The following is a 17,688-nucleotide window of genomic DNA, read 5'->3' as shown; positions in this document are numbered from 1 at the left end:
AAGCAAACACAGAATTGAGACATTCAGCCATCTCATGGGCAGTCTGCTGTGGAGCCATTTGAAATGAGGCAACGGATTGAGGAGGGCATACTCCAGAGACAGACTTAAGGTGCCACCACGTTTTAGAGGGGGGACACTGGTTTGAAAGTTCAATCTTGAGATTGGACAGATTATGTTTTCTGGCTCTCCTGAAAGTGGGCACATGCGTGTTGCGGGCATTGTGGAATGATCTGAGATTACATTCGGTCGATTTCCTTTCTTGGAAGAGAAGGCAAGTTTATTCAAGGTGACTACCTCATCACATGATTCAGTGTATTATGTACAGGAGAATGGGAATGATAACTGATAAACAGATTGGATGGATCTGTATAAGGGAGAGCTGGTTTCTGTGGAAGAATTCCCAGGCTGAGTTAATATCAGGGGTGCAAGATATAGGAGACTAAGTCCTATAGTGCAATGGCTGCAGCTTTCAATCCCTGCCAGTGAATTGCCAGACTCACTGGCACTGAGGCTGTTCACTGAGAATGGTAAGAGAGATGTTGACCGTCACAAGCACATGATCAGATAAACCAACGAGAGCAGAGGAAGAGTAAGAGTAAGATTCATTGGAAGGGAAGTTAGTTATAACCAAATCCAGAATGGAAGATTTGCCATTGGGAAAATCCGGGTGGGAAAGTTTACAGATGGAGTTGGTCCCGTGGGGTCGTGGAAGTCATTTGCTGACATGCAATAGTCCGGCAGATATGTGAAAAAAATGTGGCTTTTGTGATACAAGCATGAAATTTGGCACACTGCTAGGGCGGTATCTTACAAAGATTTTTGGATATAGGGACATTCCAGATTCTTCCCAGAGCCAAAATGGCGGCCATTTTACAAAATAGCCGATTTTGTGTTGTACAAGGAGGATACATGTGGATACAACTATATTTAAGAAGCATACCAGTGGTTTTATTTAACTAAATATAGATTCTAGCAAATAAGAAATAGCAAATAAAGGTGACAAAGTGTGAATAAACCATTTATTTGGTCATTTTTTGGTGCATTTTTGCACTTTTGGACGGTTTTCTACAACAAACTCTTCAAAAAACTGTTATCAAGCACCATGGAATGACTGTTGTTCATTTAACACTCTTGAACTCAGAGGAAGTGCTTCTGTTTGATCCTAACATCAACTTACAGAGTCAAAATTATACAGTGGAACCTCTAGATCCAGGTAACAGAGTCTACTATGATGCATGGATACATGTGTACATGTTACATAATTATCATCTGTGATCTCTCTTGTCCCAGTTCTACTCTCTTGTACACTCCCCACCACATTGACATAGAGCTGTGCACTGGAGTGCAGCCTTGACACACTTGCACTGTCCTCTGCATCCCTTTTTGCAGCCACACCTTAGTAGTTGCCGACATTCCTCAGTTGCCTCTGGGAGGGTTGTCCAGTATATGTCCCAGCCATTATTGGTGTGAACCCACCCCCACCCCCAGTCACTGGGCGATGGGAGCTCTGGTGTGGACTCCATCATCTGGCCCCAACAGTAGCCGGCTTGATAGGTAGCTCTCTTGATGTGCTGTTTTAGGGCTTCACGAGTTGGTGGGAGAGCATCTATTGATCTGCCATTCTGGGTGAACAGATGCTTGCGACACTCATTGACATGTTCCTGGCTACTGCTGCGATCATAGAGCACAACAACAAAACGCTCCAGTGCATCCATGTGGTCATCTACGGCTGAAGGAGTTGGCATGGCAGCCAAGGCACAGAATGCTGCAGTGACATTAATGACCTCATCACAGGCTTTCCAGGTTTCCCATGCTTTTTTTCTTCCCCCTTCCTCCGAAGCCTGAAACGGTGTCGCATCCAGTGAGGGCATGGAAGAATGGCAAACCTCGACACTTGTTAGGTCCCAGTGCCACAGACATCTCGTGAGCTGCCAAGAACCTGAAGTTCTTTCCTGTGCCAAAAGCAACCCAGAGCTCATCAATATCCAGACGTCCAGCTGCTGTCACCTCAAGGACCACGACATCAGTGTCTACTGTATGGATCGACACTTTGCTGTATCCCTGCCTCACAGCGTCTTCAGCATGGAGTAGCATTCTTGTGTCAGCCTCTTCATGGCTACAAGGGGAAAGACCAGCAACATCTCGGCCAGGCTTGTGCTCCTCCATGTCTGGAAAATATGTCATGATCCGGTGCTTGAGTTTGGTCGAGTGAACACGTCCAGTCAAGACTGTTCCAAGCTGTTTCAGCCGGTTGTTGTACAGACTTGTTAGGTCTGCCAGCTTGAACACTGGTGCCACAAGAGCGTCCATGCGGGCATCATCGATGTAGGACACCAGTTCTCTGAGAGCTATGCCATGATTGATATCATCCTGGTCATCCAAGGTTCTCGTTGTGTCCCTTGCTTTGTTATAGAGGGAAACCAGACACTTCACATGGTACAGGGCATCTTGCGCCATCATATCTCCAGCACTCAGTTTAGCAATAAGTGGCTTGTCTTCTAGTTTCAGAGCACATTTCCTGACTCGTTTGTCCAGGTCAAAGGTAGAAGCTTTGCGCAAAGACTCGTTACCTGCTGGCTTGTCACAAAAGAAACACGTTTCGAGCAGTGACTCTGTGCGGTCGACACTCTGACGGGTATACTTTCGTGTCACGCCTTCGGTATCCCCACTGGTTGTTTTCCTCTTCTCTGCCCGAATCAATTGAGTTTTGTTGTATTGTAGTCTGCACGAATCATGCCACTTAGCCCTGTGGTGCTGGAAGGTGGACTCAATACCCTCACCATCGTCCAAGCGGGACATGTCGAGAGATTTTGGCAAGCAGATGATCTCACTGAACCTGAGGAGGTTGTCTGCCAGAGTCTGGTATCCAGACCCTCCTGTGCTTCGCTTGGAGTCAGCTTGACGATGAAGAGGCTCAGTGGTGTCCATCTGACACAGCACACATAGGTTCCAGTCTGTCTGGTTAATTGTTGTAACAGATGTACTTGGCCCTCGCTGCTGGGGGTCTAATAGTTTAAAATGCTTGGCCATTGTCTTGAACCACCACCAATCAGTCACTGTAAAATTGGGAAGAACCACCACCAAGCAGGGGATTAGTCTTTGGGTACACTACAGTGGAGTTATCACCTGAAAAGAGAATAGCAGAGTTAAAATGTTTTCAACTACGAACCCCAGCCCAGAGGAGATGCATATATACACAATGGCGATCTTGGGTGATTGTCACTCGATGTCCCCAATAGGCCACCATACATTATTTCTTTGCGCTGGACAGGACCATGTTAAACCCAAATCAATATGAACACACCATTGTAGTTTGAACATTTCTATTATGCAATCATGAAAATTAATACAGTGAGTACATCAATATCGATTTCGCAAATTTATGCATTTAATCGCGACATTGCCAGCTACCAGTATGTAATTAATAATGGAAATATTCATGGAGTCGAAGTTCCTTTCACCAAATTTGATTTTTGATCGATTTATATTTCCAGAAACAATATTCATGTAACATTCACATGCATGATCATATTGCAGAGCTCTTGTTCCAGCCATGCATTATTGCGATGGTAAACTGTTATCTGTGTCCCTCATAGACCACCGTAGTTGCATTTTTTTAGTCAAATATGAAGTAGATAATGAAGCATGTGCATACTAGTTGATAATAATCATATACTCACTACATTGTGTTTTGCACCAAGCACATATGACTTTGCTGACCTTGTAGGCAGAATTTGTTATTCGTGGCAGCCATTTTGTAAAATGGCCACCATTTTGACCCTAGGGGTAATCTGGAATGTCCCTATATCCAAAATGTTTCTTAAGGGTATGCTATAACTGTGTACCAAATTTCATGCTTGTATCATCAAAGGCACAAAACTACCAGAATATTTCGCATATCTGCCGGACTACAATGCCTGGTGACAGATGTACCAACACCCAGCCATTTGGCATGGTGCCAATTAAAATCACCACATGTGAGTAAGTGAGAGTTGGGATGAGTGGTGAAAAGTTGGTCCATGTCGTTTGAGAGATGTAGATGGAGTTGTCTGTATGGAGGACGGTACAACACACATATAAACATGAGGTGGGAGCGAAGTGGACGTCTCAGTCAGAGGTACTCCTGGGGTTTGGGAGGTGTAAAAGCAGTACACGGAGTGTGTGAAATCAAGTTATTGATGTACAGTGCAACTCCACCATCAGGATGAGGTTTAGATCAATCAAACTGGAAGAGACAATGGCCAGGGAGAGACACGAAGGAGTCAGGGATGTCATGTGGGAGGAAGGATTCTTTGAAACAGATTATGCCTGGTTTATCGGCATTGGCCTGGATTGAGAGATCAGCGAGGTTGAATTGGAGTCTCGGATGTTTGTGGTCTGCACAGTTAGGGACAGTGGAGTAAGAGGTGCTGATAGGGTGCAGTAATGTGGAAAAGAGCAAGGAGAGGACGTGGGTGAAGGGTGAAGCTGGGGAAAAGATGGAAGGATACGGGATGGGGGCTAAGTTGGGAGGGTGCAGGGTGGAGGTGAAGCTGGGTAGGTGCATAGGTGCAGGGCAGGAGCGAAGCCAGCTGGGGGAGGGTCGGGGAGGATTTGTGAGGCGGAGGGGTGGGGAGAAACCGAGGAGTGAGGAAAGGGGTGAGCCGAGACTGTTTTTTTTTTTTTTTACCCCTCAGCCTGAATTGGCTAAGGGGTATTGTCGTCATAGGCGTTGTCTGGGCGTCTGTCAACTTTTGGTTTCCGTCGATTTCGAGGAGAACGCCTTGTCCGATTAAATCCATTTTTTCAGGGTATGTTGGGGTTGAGTCGAGGAAGGTTCCTTTCGAAAATGGGCGCGCTGCGATTTTCAATGTGGCTTCCATGGCAGCCATCTTGAAATTGGTTTCCGTCGATTTCGAGAACACCTTGTCCGATTAAACCCATTTTTGCAGTGTGTGTTGGGGCTGGGTGGAGGAAGGTTCCTTTCGATAATAATCAGTGCGATGCGATATTCAATATGGCGGCTTGGGCATCCATCTTGAATTTGGTTTCCAGACAATAACTTGAGAACGGCTTCACACATTGATTTTATTCTGGCGAAGTATAATGGGGTTGAGTAGAGGAAGGTTCCGTTCCAAAATAGGCATGCTGCGATTTTCACTGTGGCCGCCATGGCAGCCATCTTGAAATTGGTTTCCGTCAATTTCGAGGAGAACGCCTTGTCCGATTAAATCCATTTTTGCTGGGTGTGTTGGGGTTGGGTAGAGGAAGGTTCCTTTCGAAAATGAGCACGCTGCGATTTTCAATCTGGCCACCATCTTGAAATTGGTTTGCGTCAAGGGGCTGAGGGGTTACACCCGCTTTGCGGAGCTATATATATATATATATATATATATATATATATATATATATATATATATATATATATATATATATATATATATATATATATATTTTTTTTTTGGAATGTAATTAAGAGCTTTTAAAGGAAGAAATGTTTTATTCAGTGAAGATTCAGTTTGGAGGATATTGAAAAGGAGAAGGAATATGGAATGAAGGAATAACTGTGCACTGAGTTTGTTTGTTTTTTGAAGTGAAATTTTTGTTGTTGTTTGTATATTTTTTGGAGCAAGGAAGTGAAAGGGATTTTGGTGAGGGATCAATGTAACAATACTTGGGAGAAAAGGAGTGAAAAATGAAGCACGTGCAGTCAAACCGGAGGCAGAAGCAACAACTGGACTAGCCCAGGCCTGTAAGAATTGGCTCCACTTTACTCGGGACACCAATTTGCTAATTCAACACAACAAGATACGGTTTGACAGAGAAAATTGGACGGAAACACGGCCAACAAACACAGGAATGAATATAAAACTGTAGAACAACATATCTGGTCCTGGAAACTTAGCTTTTTGGAACAGGAAGGAGGAACTCACGAATCAGCAACACATATGGAGCAACCTAGTAACCAGAAGTCAACTCAATTTTGTGTTCGTTCTTTTCTTTCCTTGTTCCGTCCAACTGTGCCCCCTTTTAACTGTCTTTTCGATTAACGTCGATTTATTCTATACAAAAGAGTGATACCATCTCTCAATAACAAGCATTTCTTTTTTTTTTTTTTCAGGGGGATGGTCAAATGATTGCATTCTAGACCGATCTATTCATATCAGTTTATTGCAAACCCAAACATTCCATATCTTTCTTGACATTTTCAGTCCATCTTTTTGATGTCCTTTCAACTTTATTCCTTCCACCATGAGCTTCATTGCTTTCTTTACAGCTTCATCTTCTGACTTTCATTGCACATGAGCATACCAATGAAGTCTTCTCTTCCTTATTTCTTCCTCATTCGTGTTTTTTCCTCTTCCTGATTTCTGAGAGCTGCATTCTTTCAAAAATCATCAATTCATCCATTGCATCATTCTCATCTCTGTTATTTCCATTAATTATTTTTTACATTGTCGATCTGCAGCACCCATGTTTTGCTTCCATACATTGATACCACTCTCATACAGGCATTATAAACTTTAACTTTTATGCATTATGGAATGTTTCTGTGCTTCAGGATACCACAATTATCTCCACTTTTTCAGGCTGACTGTATTATTGACCGAACAGCTAATTCTGCTCCACCTGATGTCTATCATGTCTCCAAGGTTGCAAAAACTATGGACTTTTTCTAAATTGAATTCTCATTGCTCGGGAACATTTATTTATCTTCATCTTTTTTTCTTGATATGTTTGATTCCCACATCCTTTCCAGATAAAAATCCCAGCTTTTGTTACCAAATTTCCACTGATACCACTGCACCTCTTTTGACACCATCAATAATACTGCCAACAGTGAACTGAATTATTCAAACTGCTTTTCAATGTTTTGAATAAGTCCATTGTCTGATTTCTTTTCTTCTTCATAACTCACCATAACCCTAGTTTTATTAATGTTGATGCATAAACCTTTCTTCTCTATTGCACTTTGATATATATATATATATATATATATATATATATATATATATATATATATATATATATATATATATATATATATATATATATATATACATATATATGTATACATATATATGTATATATATATATATATGTATATATATATATATATATATATATATATATATATATATATATATATATATATATATATATATATATATATATATATATATATATATATATATATATATATATATATTTTGTTACGAATCTACGCTCGCCCACCTAATGGACAATTCAGTCGTGACTTTCTGGAACAACGCCAGAAACCAGTCACGGGTGGGTTTTTAATCCCACCACGGCCCAGTCCGCATTCTACCCGCGCAAAATAGGGTCAATCGCCAAATATCGATATACCTAAGTATTCGTGAGGGTAACCTACCGAGGGACCGTACCTCGGCGAAGGCCTGTTTGGACACGAACCGCTTCAAGCGGTTCGTTCCGTTCTGGGATAACCGAGCGGGTATTATCGCCAGACCTCGCCGGACACGATTCTATTATCGGTATTCAAAACCCAACTAGTATTCCGAAAGCAAGATAGCAGTTCAATTTGGGGAAAAAGGACACGACGAACGGGTTAACATTCACACAAGCATATTTATTATACAGCACATATACAAACAATCATGCAGGTAAGCAATGATGGAAAAATACGCATGCAGTTGTTTGTTGAAGACTGCGGGACAGGGACAAAGACACAGGCAAGGCGAAAAGACTACAACCGACTATGGTTATTACTTACAATCACTTCAACAGATTCTACTTGAAAGACTCGGCGCCATAACATTCATTCAAAAGAAAAAGACCCCCTCACAGACAAGGGAGTCAGACTGGACCTCTTGGGTCTTTATGGCGTGGGACTTGGCAGACCGAAAGAGTCCCACGAGACCATTGCAGGTTACCTGCACCCTCGTGGTGCCTTGATTGGGCGAGTCACGACGTCCCGTCCCCACGGCAGCTAGCGTAGCCGTGGTTGCGCCCAGGCCTTGCCAAGCGGCAGGCGAGCTCTCTCCGGCTCTCCCCACATGCACGTGCAGGTTCACGCGACACAGCAGGGCTGCGCATCCAGCCCGCATCTCCCTCGTGACGCCCGCACCTCCACCGACCGACCGCTCCAAGTTCCTGACTCGGACACGAGCCCAGATCTTCACGCAGCTCCGGCAGAAGCAGCACAGTTCCTTCCGCGGCGTCCAGCGGCAGCAACAACTCCAGCAACGACTGAGAGATTCTCCTCAGCACAACTCCAGAGAGAAATTGAACGACGACCGAGAGAGCTTCAGCAACGACAGCGAGAGAGCGGCAGCAACCAGAGAGAGACAGACAGACAGACAGACAGACAGACAGACAGACAGACAGACAGACAGACAGACAGACAGACAGACAGACAGACAGACAGACAGACAGACAGACAGACAGACAGACAGACACGCTCCGTTTGCGCTTTTTATTACCCATGCTCCACCCCTCCGCTCTCGCCCCGTCCTCCTTCCAGAACATACGGGAAGCTTCTCGAAGGAAGCGTTTTCCCGCCAAATCGGGGACGCTCCCTCGTCGCTGTATTTGTCTTCTTCCACACGCCGGGTGGAGTTCACCGTGGAGATGCCATTCGTCCGGGGGAGGGGGAAATGGGGGCCGCCTGCTTTCCCTCGACGAAGGCCAGGCCTCTGGCAACCGTGTGCCGAGGTGGAACTCGGTGGTGTGGTTATGAGGGTTGTGGTTCAGGTGGTTGTGTGAAGCGGTTGGTCCAAAATAATGATAGCAAAGAATAACGGCTACCTGAAGATCACAGCCCTGTCCACACGAATAATAAACAAACGGTGGGGAAATTGAACTGAACACGGACATATATATATATATATATATATATATATATATATATATATATATATATATATATATATATATATATATATATATATATATATATATATATATATATATATATATATATATATATATATATATATATATATATATATATATATATATATATATATATATATATATAATATTGTTGCGGTTGTCGGAATCACATGCATCCAACATACAGTGTTCCCAAGACAGTTATTCCGTTAATTTACTTGTAGATAGTCCCTTCCCCTTTGTCTAGCGGGACAACGGGGGCGTGCGTTGCGAGGATCTCATAGCTCGGTTTGCTTCCATCATTTCTTCTTCATTTCATTTCTAACATCATTCCTACTCTTCTTTTCTGATTATTTCTGAGGTAAATCCGAATTTGCGTGTCGCACATTCTGCGGCTGCAAGGAAACCACCATAACCTCGCAATAACTTATACAGGGGAGGGGCATAGAAAGGGCGCTCAAACACCACATGAGCATTCACAGCGCAGAGCTCCCGTCTTGAAACGATCCCTCAACCCAACGTTTGCGGCGAGTTATACAGTTTGCTCGACAGTTCGAGATTATCGACTCGAGATTCCGATGATCTGGGGAAGATTGCCGGTTGCATTGAAAAGGCAAACGAATTAATATCTCTTAAAAAGGCTGCACGGATGGTGTTTTTCACAACACAGGAAACACACCCAGCTCGACGCTCACGCTGCACGAAACGTGTACCGAGGCCGATAATAGAAAGGCAACCCCATGCCACGTTGGGCGGGATGCGAGTGTGCAAGGTGCAAGTGGCGCGTTCCTTTCAACCCATTTCTGGATTCAATGGCATTCTTTTTTCCCTCCATTTCTCCATCTGACACATATCTATATCCTTTTCATGCCAGACCTCCATATAATTATATAACCGATCGTTCCCCCTCAATTTCTGACACGTATCTGTGTTGGCCCTGCGCACATGATCGCAGAATCGGGCGAATGCGCGCTAACCACATGGGCCATGGGAATGTGCTCGAAGCATTCTGTACGGAATGTTCTCGAAGGCAGACCAGCACTTGGCTCATGACACCTTCTTGGACACATCTTACCATCTGTGCATGGGTTTGCCATAACATCTTACCTTCTCGCCTCTACGACCAGCGAAGCTGCGAACGGGCGGTGGCATGTTGTACATCTTGGGCCAAGTGGCGCAGGCACATTGACCAGTACTGGTCGGGGTGCCCGAGCAGGCATGCGGGACCTTCGGCCGGTCGTCGGGGGATCGTGCAAGGCAATTCATGACATGGAGTTCAGTGTGGGTGATTCATATCATGTCGTGAGGTCGGAGCAAGACATTTTACGCCTTGGAGTAATCTTTCCGGAAGTGGAATGTTGCGTCCGGGTGGAGCAAGGGAACAGGGCCAATAAGAGTGCATGATTCGGGTGACGACACCACTTAGGGGTGGCCCCCCTACCGCGGGGCCTATAAAGGTCTGAGTGGAGTCCTCAATCTCTCTCTGCCCTGCCTCGCCTTCCGCTCAAGCTGGACTTTTACATCACCTCAACTCTGCCCTCCTTCGTCTTCCACGCACACTGGATCGCTTCCTGCAGTCATCGCTTGGACTCCGCCTCCTGTTGGCATCGCCTGGACCCCGACCTCTCCACCCGAGTCCCTCCCTTCACGCCGATGGTCACGTCTCCTTTTCCAGGCCAACGCTAGCTGCACGAAGCCCCCCAAAGCGAGAGATGACGTGCCAGTTGTCAGGGGGGCAACGCACCACGGAGCACCCCCCCCAAAAGTATTGGTGGCGCGTTCGGGCAATCAATTATACAAAGGTACCAAGACCGTAGCCTCAACTCCTCTCCTGTCTTGCTGCAATACCTCCTCTTCATCGGGTTGTGTGCGTGTGTGTGTCCGTCCTCTGGTACCTGCCCACACAGGTAAGACTGCAGAAGATTATTATTATTATTTCACGTTAAGTCTGCTCTGTGTCCCCTTTTGTAAGTTGCTTGTTTATTGTCACACCACACCTTTCTTCCCTATCTCTGCTTGCACACCCCAATAAATCTATTGATCGTATCACGTACTTTTCCTCGCCTGCTTGGAAATAAATCATTATTGGAAATGTTCCCTGCTCAATTTTGTCTTATCCTTCATTGATCCAGCATGGTCCGAATCCTAGCTTAGCCGGGACTTTATTCCCAACGATCTGTTCCTTTTAGCCGGTACATCCTTGGCAGTGTCCCTCGGCTGCATCCGATCCGGTAAAGTGATCCGGTTCGGACAAGGCTTACCGAGGGCGTGTTCCCTGGTAATTAAATCACGTGATAAATTAGGTAACCCGGTTAACCTATAGATGGGTGGACCCTAGGTCACGTGGTTGAGTTATTGGCGTTCACGGTCGATTAGCGACCCACCGCGTCACGGAATTATCCGTGTGCGATGGCTTACAATTCCGGGGAGTCTGGTGGGAACCCGTAATAGCTTCCCTCCAAGTGGTCTTCTCACCCGACCACCGGCCGGCAAACAAACAAACAATATATATATATATATATATATATATATATATATATATATATATATATATATATATATATATATATATATATATATATATATATATATATATATATATATATATATATATATATATATATATATATTTGGGATACCTTCTTCATTGACTTTATTTACAACTGTATCGACAGGTTGACTTTGCAATTCCCCCCTCCCCCCTCCCAAACCACAACACCCCACTCCGAGTCATCCCCAATCTATGTACTATTGTCCTGGATGAAGCACTAACATTGGAAGAATTAAAATAATCGTGATTGTTTTGAATAGATTGCTTAGATTAACTTGATTGATAAAAGTGGAATTGAATTGAAAGTTTTATTGATGAGTAGTTTATACAGTTAATTGTAGTTTGACAAGATCAGGTTTGCAGTCTTAGTACCACAATATATCGTTTTTATCCTTCACCTGGAGTTTTCCTTTTGGGACTTTATTCATTTGATTTGAGATCAACTGGTGTTTACCTTTTGTTTCTGCACCAAAGTTCATCTCAGTAAGTTTATTTTTACAAGAGACATGCACAGCATAAAAAGCACCGACATACTCATAAATGAGATTTTATAATTCCATGAAATTGTGTTCTTTATTAATATTACCACCCCCACAGCCGATCCGGTAAAGTGCTCCTGTCCGGTAAAGTGATCCGGTTCGGACAAGGCGTACCGAGGGCATGTTCCCCGGTAATTAAATCACGTGATTAATTAGGTAACCCGGATAACCTATAGACGGGAGGACCCTAGGTCACGCGGTTGAGTTATTGGCGTTCACGGTCGATTAGCGACCCCCACAGCCATGATGTATTTGCTTCCACATTCCTGTTGTTGAAGATTCTTTCATGTTTGACTGAACTTGCAACCCATGGACTCTCACTGGTGCATACTGATTGCTGAAGACATGATGATAAAACAACTAGTGTATATTTGTGCAAACAAACTGTGCCTGTGCCATAAGAGCGATATCATCGAAGTAGTTAACGTTTTTGCGTTTGTCCCCTAAACCTTATCCTGTAGAGTTCAGCTGGGGTACACAGCCTTCCAGCCAAGTTTCCTCGGCACAGCAAACTCAGTCTGCACCATCATCATCCACACCAGGCCATGAGATGCCTCCTTCGAAAGGTAACTGGTCATGTCATTCTGTATAATATAATCCAGTTGAATCCATCCTCCAATAAATAAACAAGAAAAAGACGTCATGCAGAGCACGACACTTGGAAAATCAATCCCCTCTCCAAAAGTTGCCATGGATCCATCAAATTGTACATTTTATTAAGATTAAAATTGACAATCTTAATCAAAGCTCAGGTCAATTGGATGAAAATTGATGATTTTTCAGATTGAAATTGATGATTTTAGAAGTTTGACCTTGAGTTGACCTTTGGATCTTAAAAATAGTTGGTTTCCCAATTCAGTGATGCACTATTCAATTGCTTTTAATTTTCAAGTCAATCGGATGAAAAATGACGATTTTAGAAATGAGACCACAAGATGACTTTTGACCTCAAAATCAATGGGCTTCTCAGTTGAGAATACCTCTACAAATTGGTGGTTTCATCACGATTGGTTTAGAATTGTGACCTGTAGGTGATTGACAAACAGTACAAGAAGAAGATGTCATACAGAGCAGATACTTGCATAATACATTAAACAAATATGATCTCAAAAATAATTGGCTGATTGAATTCAGTGACCTGAAATATAAATCCTCTTCAAATTTCAAGTCGATTGAATGAAAATTGAGGATTTTAGAAATACCACCTTAGTTGTTGACCTTTTGACCTCAAAAGCAATAGGCTTCTTCCGCGTGACAAACTACCATGTGGTGAAAATTTGTGAGGATCGGTTCAAATTTTGTGACCTGTAGGCGATAAACAGCCAAACAGACAGAACAAGGAGAAGACGTCGTGCAGAGCATGTACGACACTTGCAAAATCCATAAAACAAATTCGACCTCAGAAATAATTGGTGGTTGAATTAAATGACCAAATATGCAGCAACTCTTCAAATATCAAGTGAATCAGATGAAAATTGACAATTTTAGAAATCCGGCCTATGTTGGTTGACCTCAATAATAATTGGCTGATTGAATTCAGTGACCTGAAATATAAATCCTCTTCAAATTTCAAGTCAATTGAATGAAAATTGAGGATTTTAGAAATACCACCTTAGTTGTTGACCTTTTGACCTCAAAAGCAATAGGCTTCTTCCGCGTGACAAACTACCATGTGGTGAAGTTTTGTGAGAATCGGTTCAAATTTGTGACCTGTAGGCGATAAACAGCCAAACAGACAGAACAATGAGAAGACGTGCAGAGCACGACACTTGCAAAATCCATAAAACAAATTCGACCTCAGAAATAATTGGTGGTTGAATTAATGACCAAATTTGCAGCAACTCTTCAAATTTCAAGTGAATCAGATGAAAATTGACAATTTCAGAAATCTGGTCTATATTGACTTCAATAATAATTGGCTGATTGAATTCAGTGACTTAAAATATAAATCCTCTTCAAATTTCAAGTCAATCGGATAAAAATTGAGGATTTTAGAAATTTCATCGAAGTTGTTGACCTTTGGCCTATGTTGACCTTTTGACCTTAAAAACAATAGGCTTTTTCCTTATGACAAACTCTACCATGTGGTGAAGTTTCATGAAGATCAGTTTAAAATTGTGACCTGCAGACAACAGACAGACAGATAAACAAACAGACAGACAAACAGACAGAAAAACAATCGACTGACCAATGTACTTGAAAAATCTCTAAAATTTAGCTTTTTAAAATTGATTAATTAAAGAGACCAAACTTCCAGTTAAAATTAGGGGAAAAAAATATAAATTACTGTCGGAACTTAATTATCGGGCTTTGTGCGCAAGATGAAGTATGAACTTTGAACCTTCACTGTACTTAACCCTTGATTTAATTATTGCAGGAATAAATTTGTCTTCAAATTGCATTTGGGAAAGTATGCTTCCTAAATAAAATACTTTACCTTTACAGGTTCTACAACACCTAAAAACATGTCTGCATGGTTTGATCTCTTTGCTGACCTTGACCCACTGTCCAACCCTGATGCTGTTGGTCAGCCAAACAATGACCAAGACCTCCTAAAGGCCTGAGATCGATTTTAATACTGAATGGAAATGGCAGCATCAGTCTGCCATTCAGTAAGTTCTTGATAGACATTGGAGGTGCAGCAACTACCTTCCGAGGCAGTGGAAACTCCCAGAGGGAACTAAACATGTGAAGACTCAGCCAGGTGAAGTCAACCTTCCACCTACCTCGAAGGAGGAAGGAAAAAACATATCAGATATTGATGAGGAAGCTACAATCCTCAATTGACAATTCATAACCCATTTATTCCTTCAGTAGATAAAAATTTTTAAAAAACCTTTGCATTGATCTCCAAGCTGTCAAGGTGAAAATGGATGAATTTTTATTTTGCTGAGAAGGAATTCCTCCCCCCCCCCAGCCCCCTCCTCCACACACACCCCACCCTCCCCCTCACCGAAACCAACCAACATGAAATAATTTATATTATTTAAAGCCAAGTTTTATTGTATGAATCCCATTGGTCAAATCCTTTCTTGGAATACTGTACTTCCTATGTATTTGGAATTTGTGCTTGGCATTTCGATTTATGATGAGCTCCAGTTGAAAGACTTTACGTGACGTTATAGAATTTTGTTGTAATTGGGTTTTAACGGTGACTATGTTTGAACATCTAAACTGATGCATTAGTTGTTCTGAAAATTCAAATACCATTGCAATGCTGTTAGCAAAAATTAATTTGCATTTGGTCGAATTAAAGGTTCTTGTTAAAGCACCGATTTATGGAGACTGCAACCCTTAAAGTAAATTAAGCAATACTTAAAGCAGATTAAAAATCCCAATAATTCTCAAGTTGTGTTAAGTCACATTCTAACATTTAACATATCAATGAACTGCTATTTTATATTTAATGTGGTTTTCTCCACAAAATCTAATCACGTTCTAACATACAGGGTTTGTTCATGATTTGCATTGAGTTCCAAAGCAAGTGAAAACCGATGAAACCTGTGCGTTTTAACTAGCTGAGGCTTTCAGTCTTTTACCAAAGTTTCTTGACATTGCATTTGACCATAAAAAAATAATTAGCATTTTAACCAAAACCTTATTAATACGACAGAGTTCATCGAACACCTTAACCCAGGGAATCTCGAGAAAGAGGACATGGGAAAGGGTCTTTTTAAATCTTGTTTTGTGTTTCTGAACACTATCTATATTGGCTTTGTTTGTGAACTTTGAATAAAAGGCTCAAAAGAAACCACACAAAGCCGATGGGTCAAACGGAACAGGCCAGAGTTGAACCTTCTGCCAATTCTTCTCGGAGAAACTGATGATTTTTTGGAACGATCTTTGGAAAAAAAAAAACGGATCTTTTGGACGAAATTAGCTCTGTGGTTGCATCGCTAGCCCCACCATATTTGTCTGAATCTCACTGTTACTCCAACCTCAGAGCATGCTACAAATTTGATTGGTTAAGGCAGCATAACGTATTTCCAATAATTACTTCTCAACTGAAGGGTTTTGGAAGTGCAAACAAGCTGATTTGCATTCTATAGTGTTCAAATATATAATTAATTTCAAACAAAATAAAAGTTTTGTAGGCTGCAGAAAAACCCTCCAAAAACATTGAATCAGAGGTTTACCACCATTGATGCATCCTCTCACATCTTATTTAACACGTTAAATTAGTTATTTGTGCCTGTTGTTTGTATCCTTTTATGATGTCCCTATAAATGGTAAATTTCCTGTTTGGAGTGATTTTAAATTTTGTTTGATTGACAGACTGAAGCAATTGCTATACCGTGAGTACACATGCACGGCCATGGCAAGACTGTATAATTTGCCAAATTCAGAGTTAAAGTACGGATAAACTGCAGGTTCCTGTTCCAATTCGTGTTCTCCGGTGTTCAAAATATATAATTTAATTGAAATTAAGTAAATCGACTGAACCAAAATTTTAATTCTGCTTTGCATGATGCATGTAGGGTAATTGGGCAACTGTATAATTTTGTCTAATTAAAACAAATAAGTGATTTTACTTTGGGCCTATCGGATACGGGATAACTTTGGGAGGGGGGAGGCAGGGGGATTAAATGCAAAATATCCAGCATATTGGTATCTGTATTAAATGTATGACCCTTTATCACATTGATTCAAACCATGCATTTTGTTGCTAATTTTGGGTGAATATATGACTCCTTCACCAGTGGGCAAAGGGCAGTGGCCTTGGTTTGGTAAAACATTGCAACACAGCAAAAGCACATGTACAAGACTGTTAGGAGTGAAAGATGAACTCAATACAAAATTTATTGGAAACTATTTTGTAAAGTATTGCAAAAGAAATAAAATACCACTTGTCCTGCGTTCCAGGAAAACGTGTACCATTTAATAACCACCCTGCACGCGCACAAAAAACCCCCACAAACATTCATCATTAATACTGAAAATGCAAAAAGAAAAAACATGCACGAGTATCATTTAGAAATGCAAACTTTTAGGCAGCATTGTTAAAAAAAATTGATAGTTTCATAAATTTCAAACAAAGCTGTATTCAAAATAGGAAATTAAAGCATATAGTTTTCCACAGTGGTGGTGAAAATTCCCAAAGGTAATGATCCAAATTTAAATCGTTGAAATAAATGTAAAGGGCAACGTTTGCCTGTAACAGGCCCAAAGTTGAAACTACAGATTTTTATTTTTATTTAAATTGTTTCAAAAAAAAAAATTCCTTATACAGATGATGGTTTGCCTCCCTGCATTGTCACAACAAAACAGGTATTTTTTTTTTTTGCTGTTTAAAGTAAGTCAACTGATGAAAGTTTGACCAGAGTCCAGCTCTGACATATACAGCATTGCAAAGTTTATCACGCACACCTGAAATTCATGTTGCTTGAGAGGAGAGAATCTAAATGTCTAACTGTCAAGGATCAAGATTGTAGCAATAATCAGAGGTCAGCACAGCAAAGGAAGTCCTGGGAAGTCCCCGGCGAGCATTTTGGGCCGCTGAGCCACAGCCTGTGCTTTCAAGCTCGCAGCCACAGTTCGCTCGCCAGGCCTGATAGTTCCAGGCAGAGCTAACTCAGAGCTGCCGCTTGAGCCATCGCTTTGGCAGGATGGGAAAGCAGGAAAGGAGTAAAGTTCATTGGGGGACTTCATTCTGTTGCCCAATGCCCAAGAGGGTGCTTTGAGGGTCTTGACTGAAATAAAGGCTGAGTCACTGGTAGGTACAAAGTAGACTTTGCTTTTGTCTGG

At 41.9% G+C, this 17,688-nt stretch overlaps 2 protein-coding genes across 12 annotated transcripts in view; one reads left to right on the top strand and one right to left on the bottom strand.

The window, feature by feature from the left end:
• The window catches only part of LOC147021882 (islet cell autoantigen 1-like), an 81,657-nt gene extending 64,662 nt beyond the window's left edge, over positions 1-16,995 (top strand). For all 5 annotated transcript variants that reach the window (XM_085892300.1, XM_085892304.1, XM_085892301.1 and 2 more), the window contains 2 exons: positions 12,405-12,509; positions 14,389-16,995. In XM_085892300.1, the coding sequence (XP_085748426.1) occupies positions 12,405-12,509; positions 14,389-14,507 (224 nt within the window). In that variant the 3' untranslated portion in view covers positions 14,508-16,995. The remainder of the gene's footprint in view (positions 1-12,404; positions 12,510-14,388) is intronic.
• The window catches only part of LOC147021880 (protein FAM117A-like), a 269,319-nt gene continuing 268,415 nt past the window's right edge, over positions 16,785-17,688 (bottom strand). For all 7 annotated transcript variants that reach the window (XM_085892291.1, XM_085892296.1, XM_085892293.1 and 4 more), the window contains one exon: positions 16,785-17,688. This exon is cut by the window's right edge and continues 34 nt beyond it. In XM_085892291.1, coding sequence (XP_085748417.1) covers positions 17,389-17,688 — 300 coding nt within the window. In that variant the 3' untranslated portion in view covers positions 16,785-17,388.

Source organism: Eptatretus burgeri, chromosome 8 (assembly GCF_056783735.1).
Source record: "Eptatretus burgeri isolate ZD-2024b chromosome 8, Ebu_testis_v1, whole genome shotgun sequence".
NCBI classification, from domain to species: domain Eukaryota; kingdom Metazoa; phylum Chordata; class Myxini; order Myxiniformes; family Myxinidae; genus Eptatretus; species Eptatretus burgeri.
This window is presented reverse-complemented; position numbering and strand designations above follow the sequence as displayed.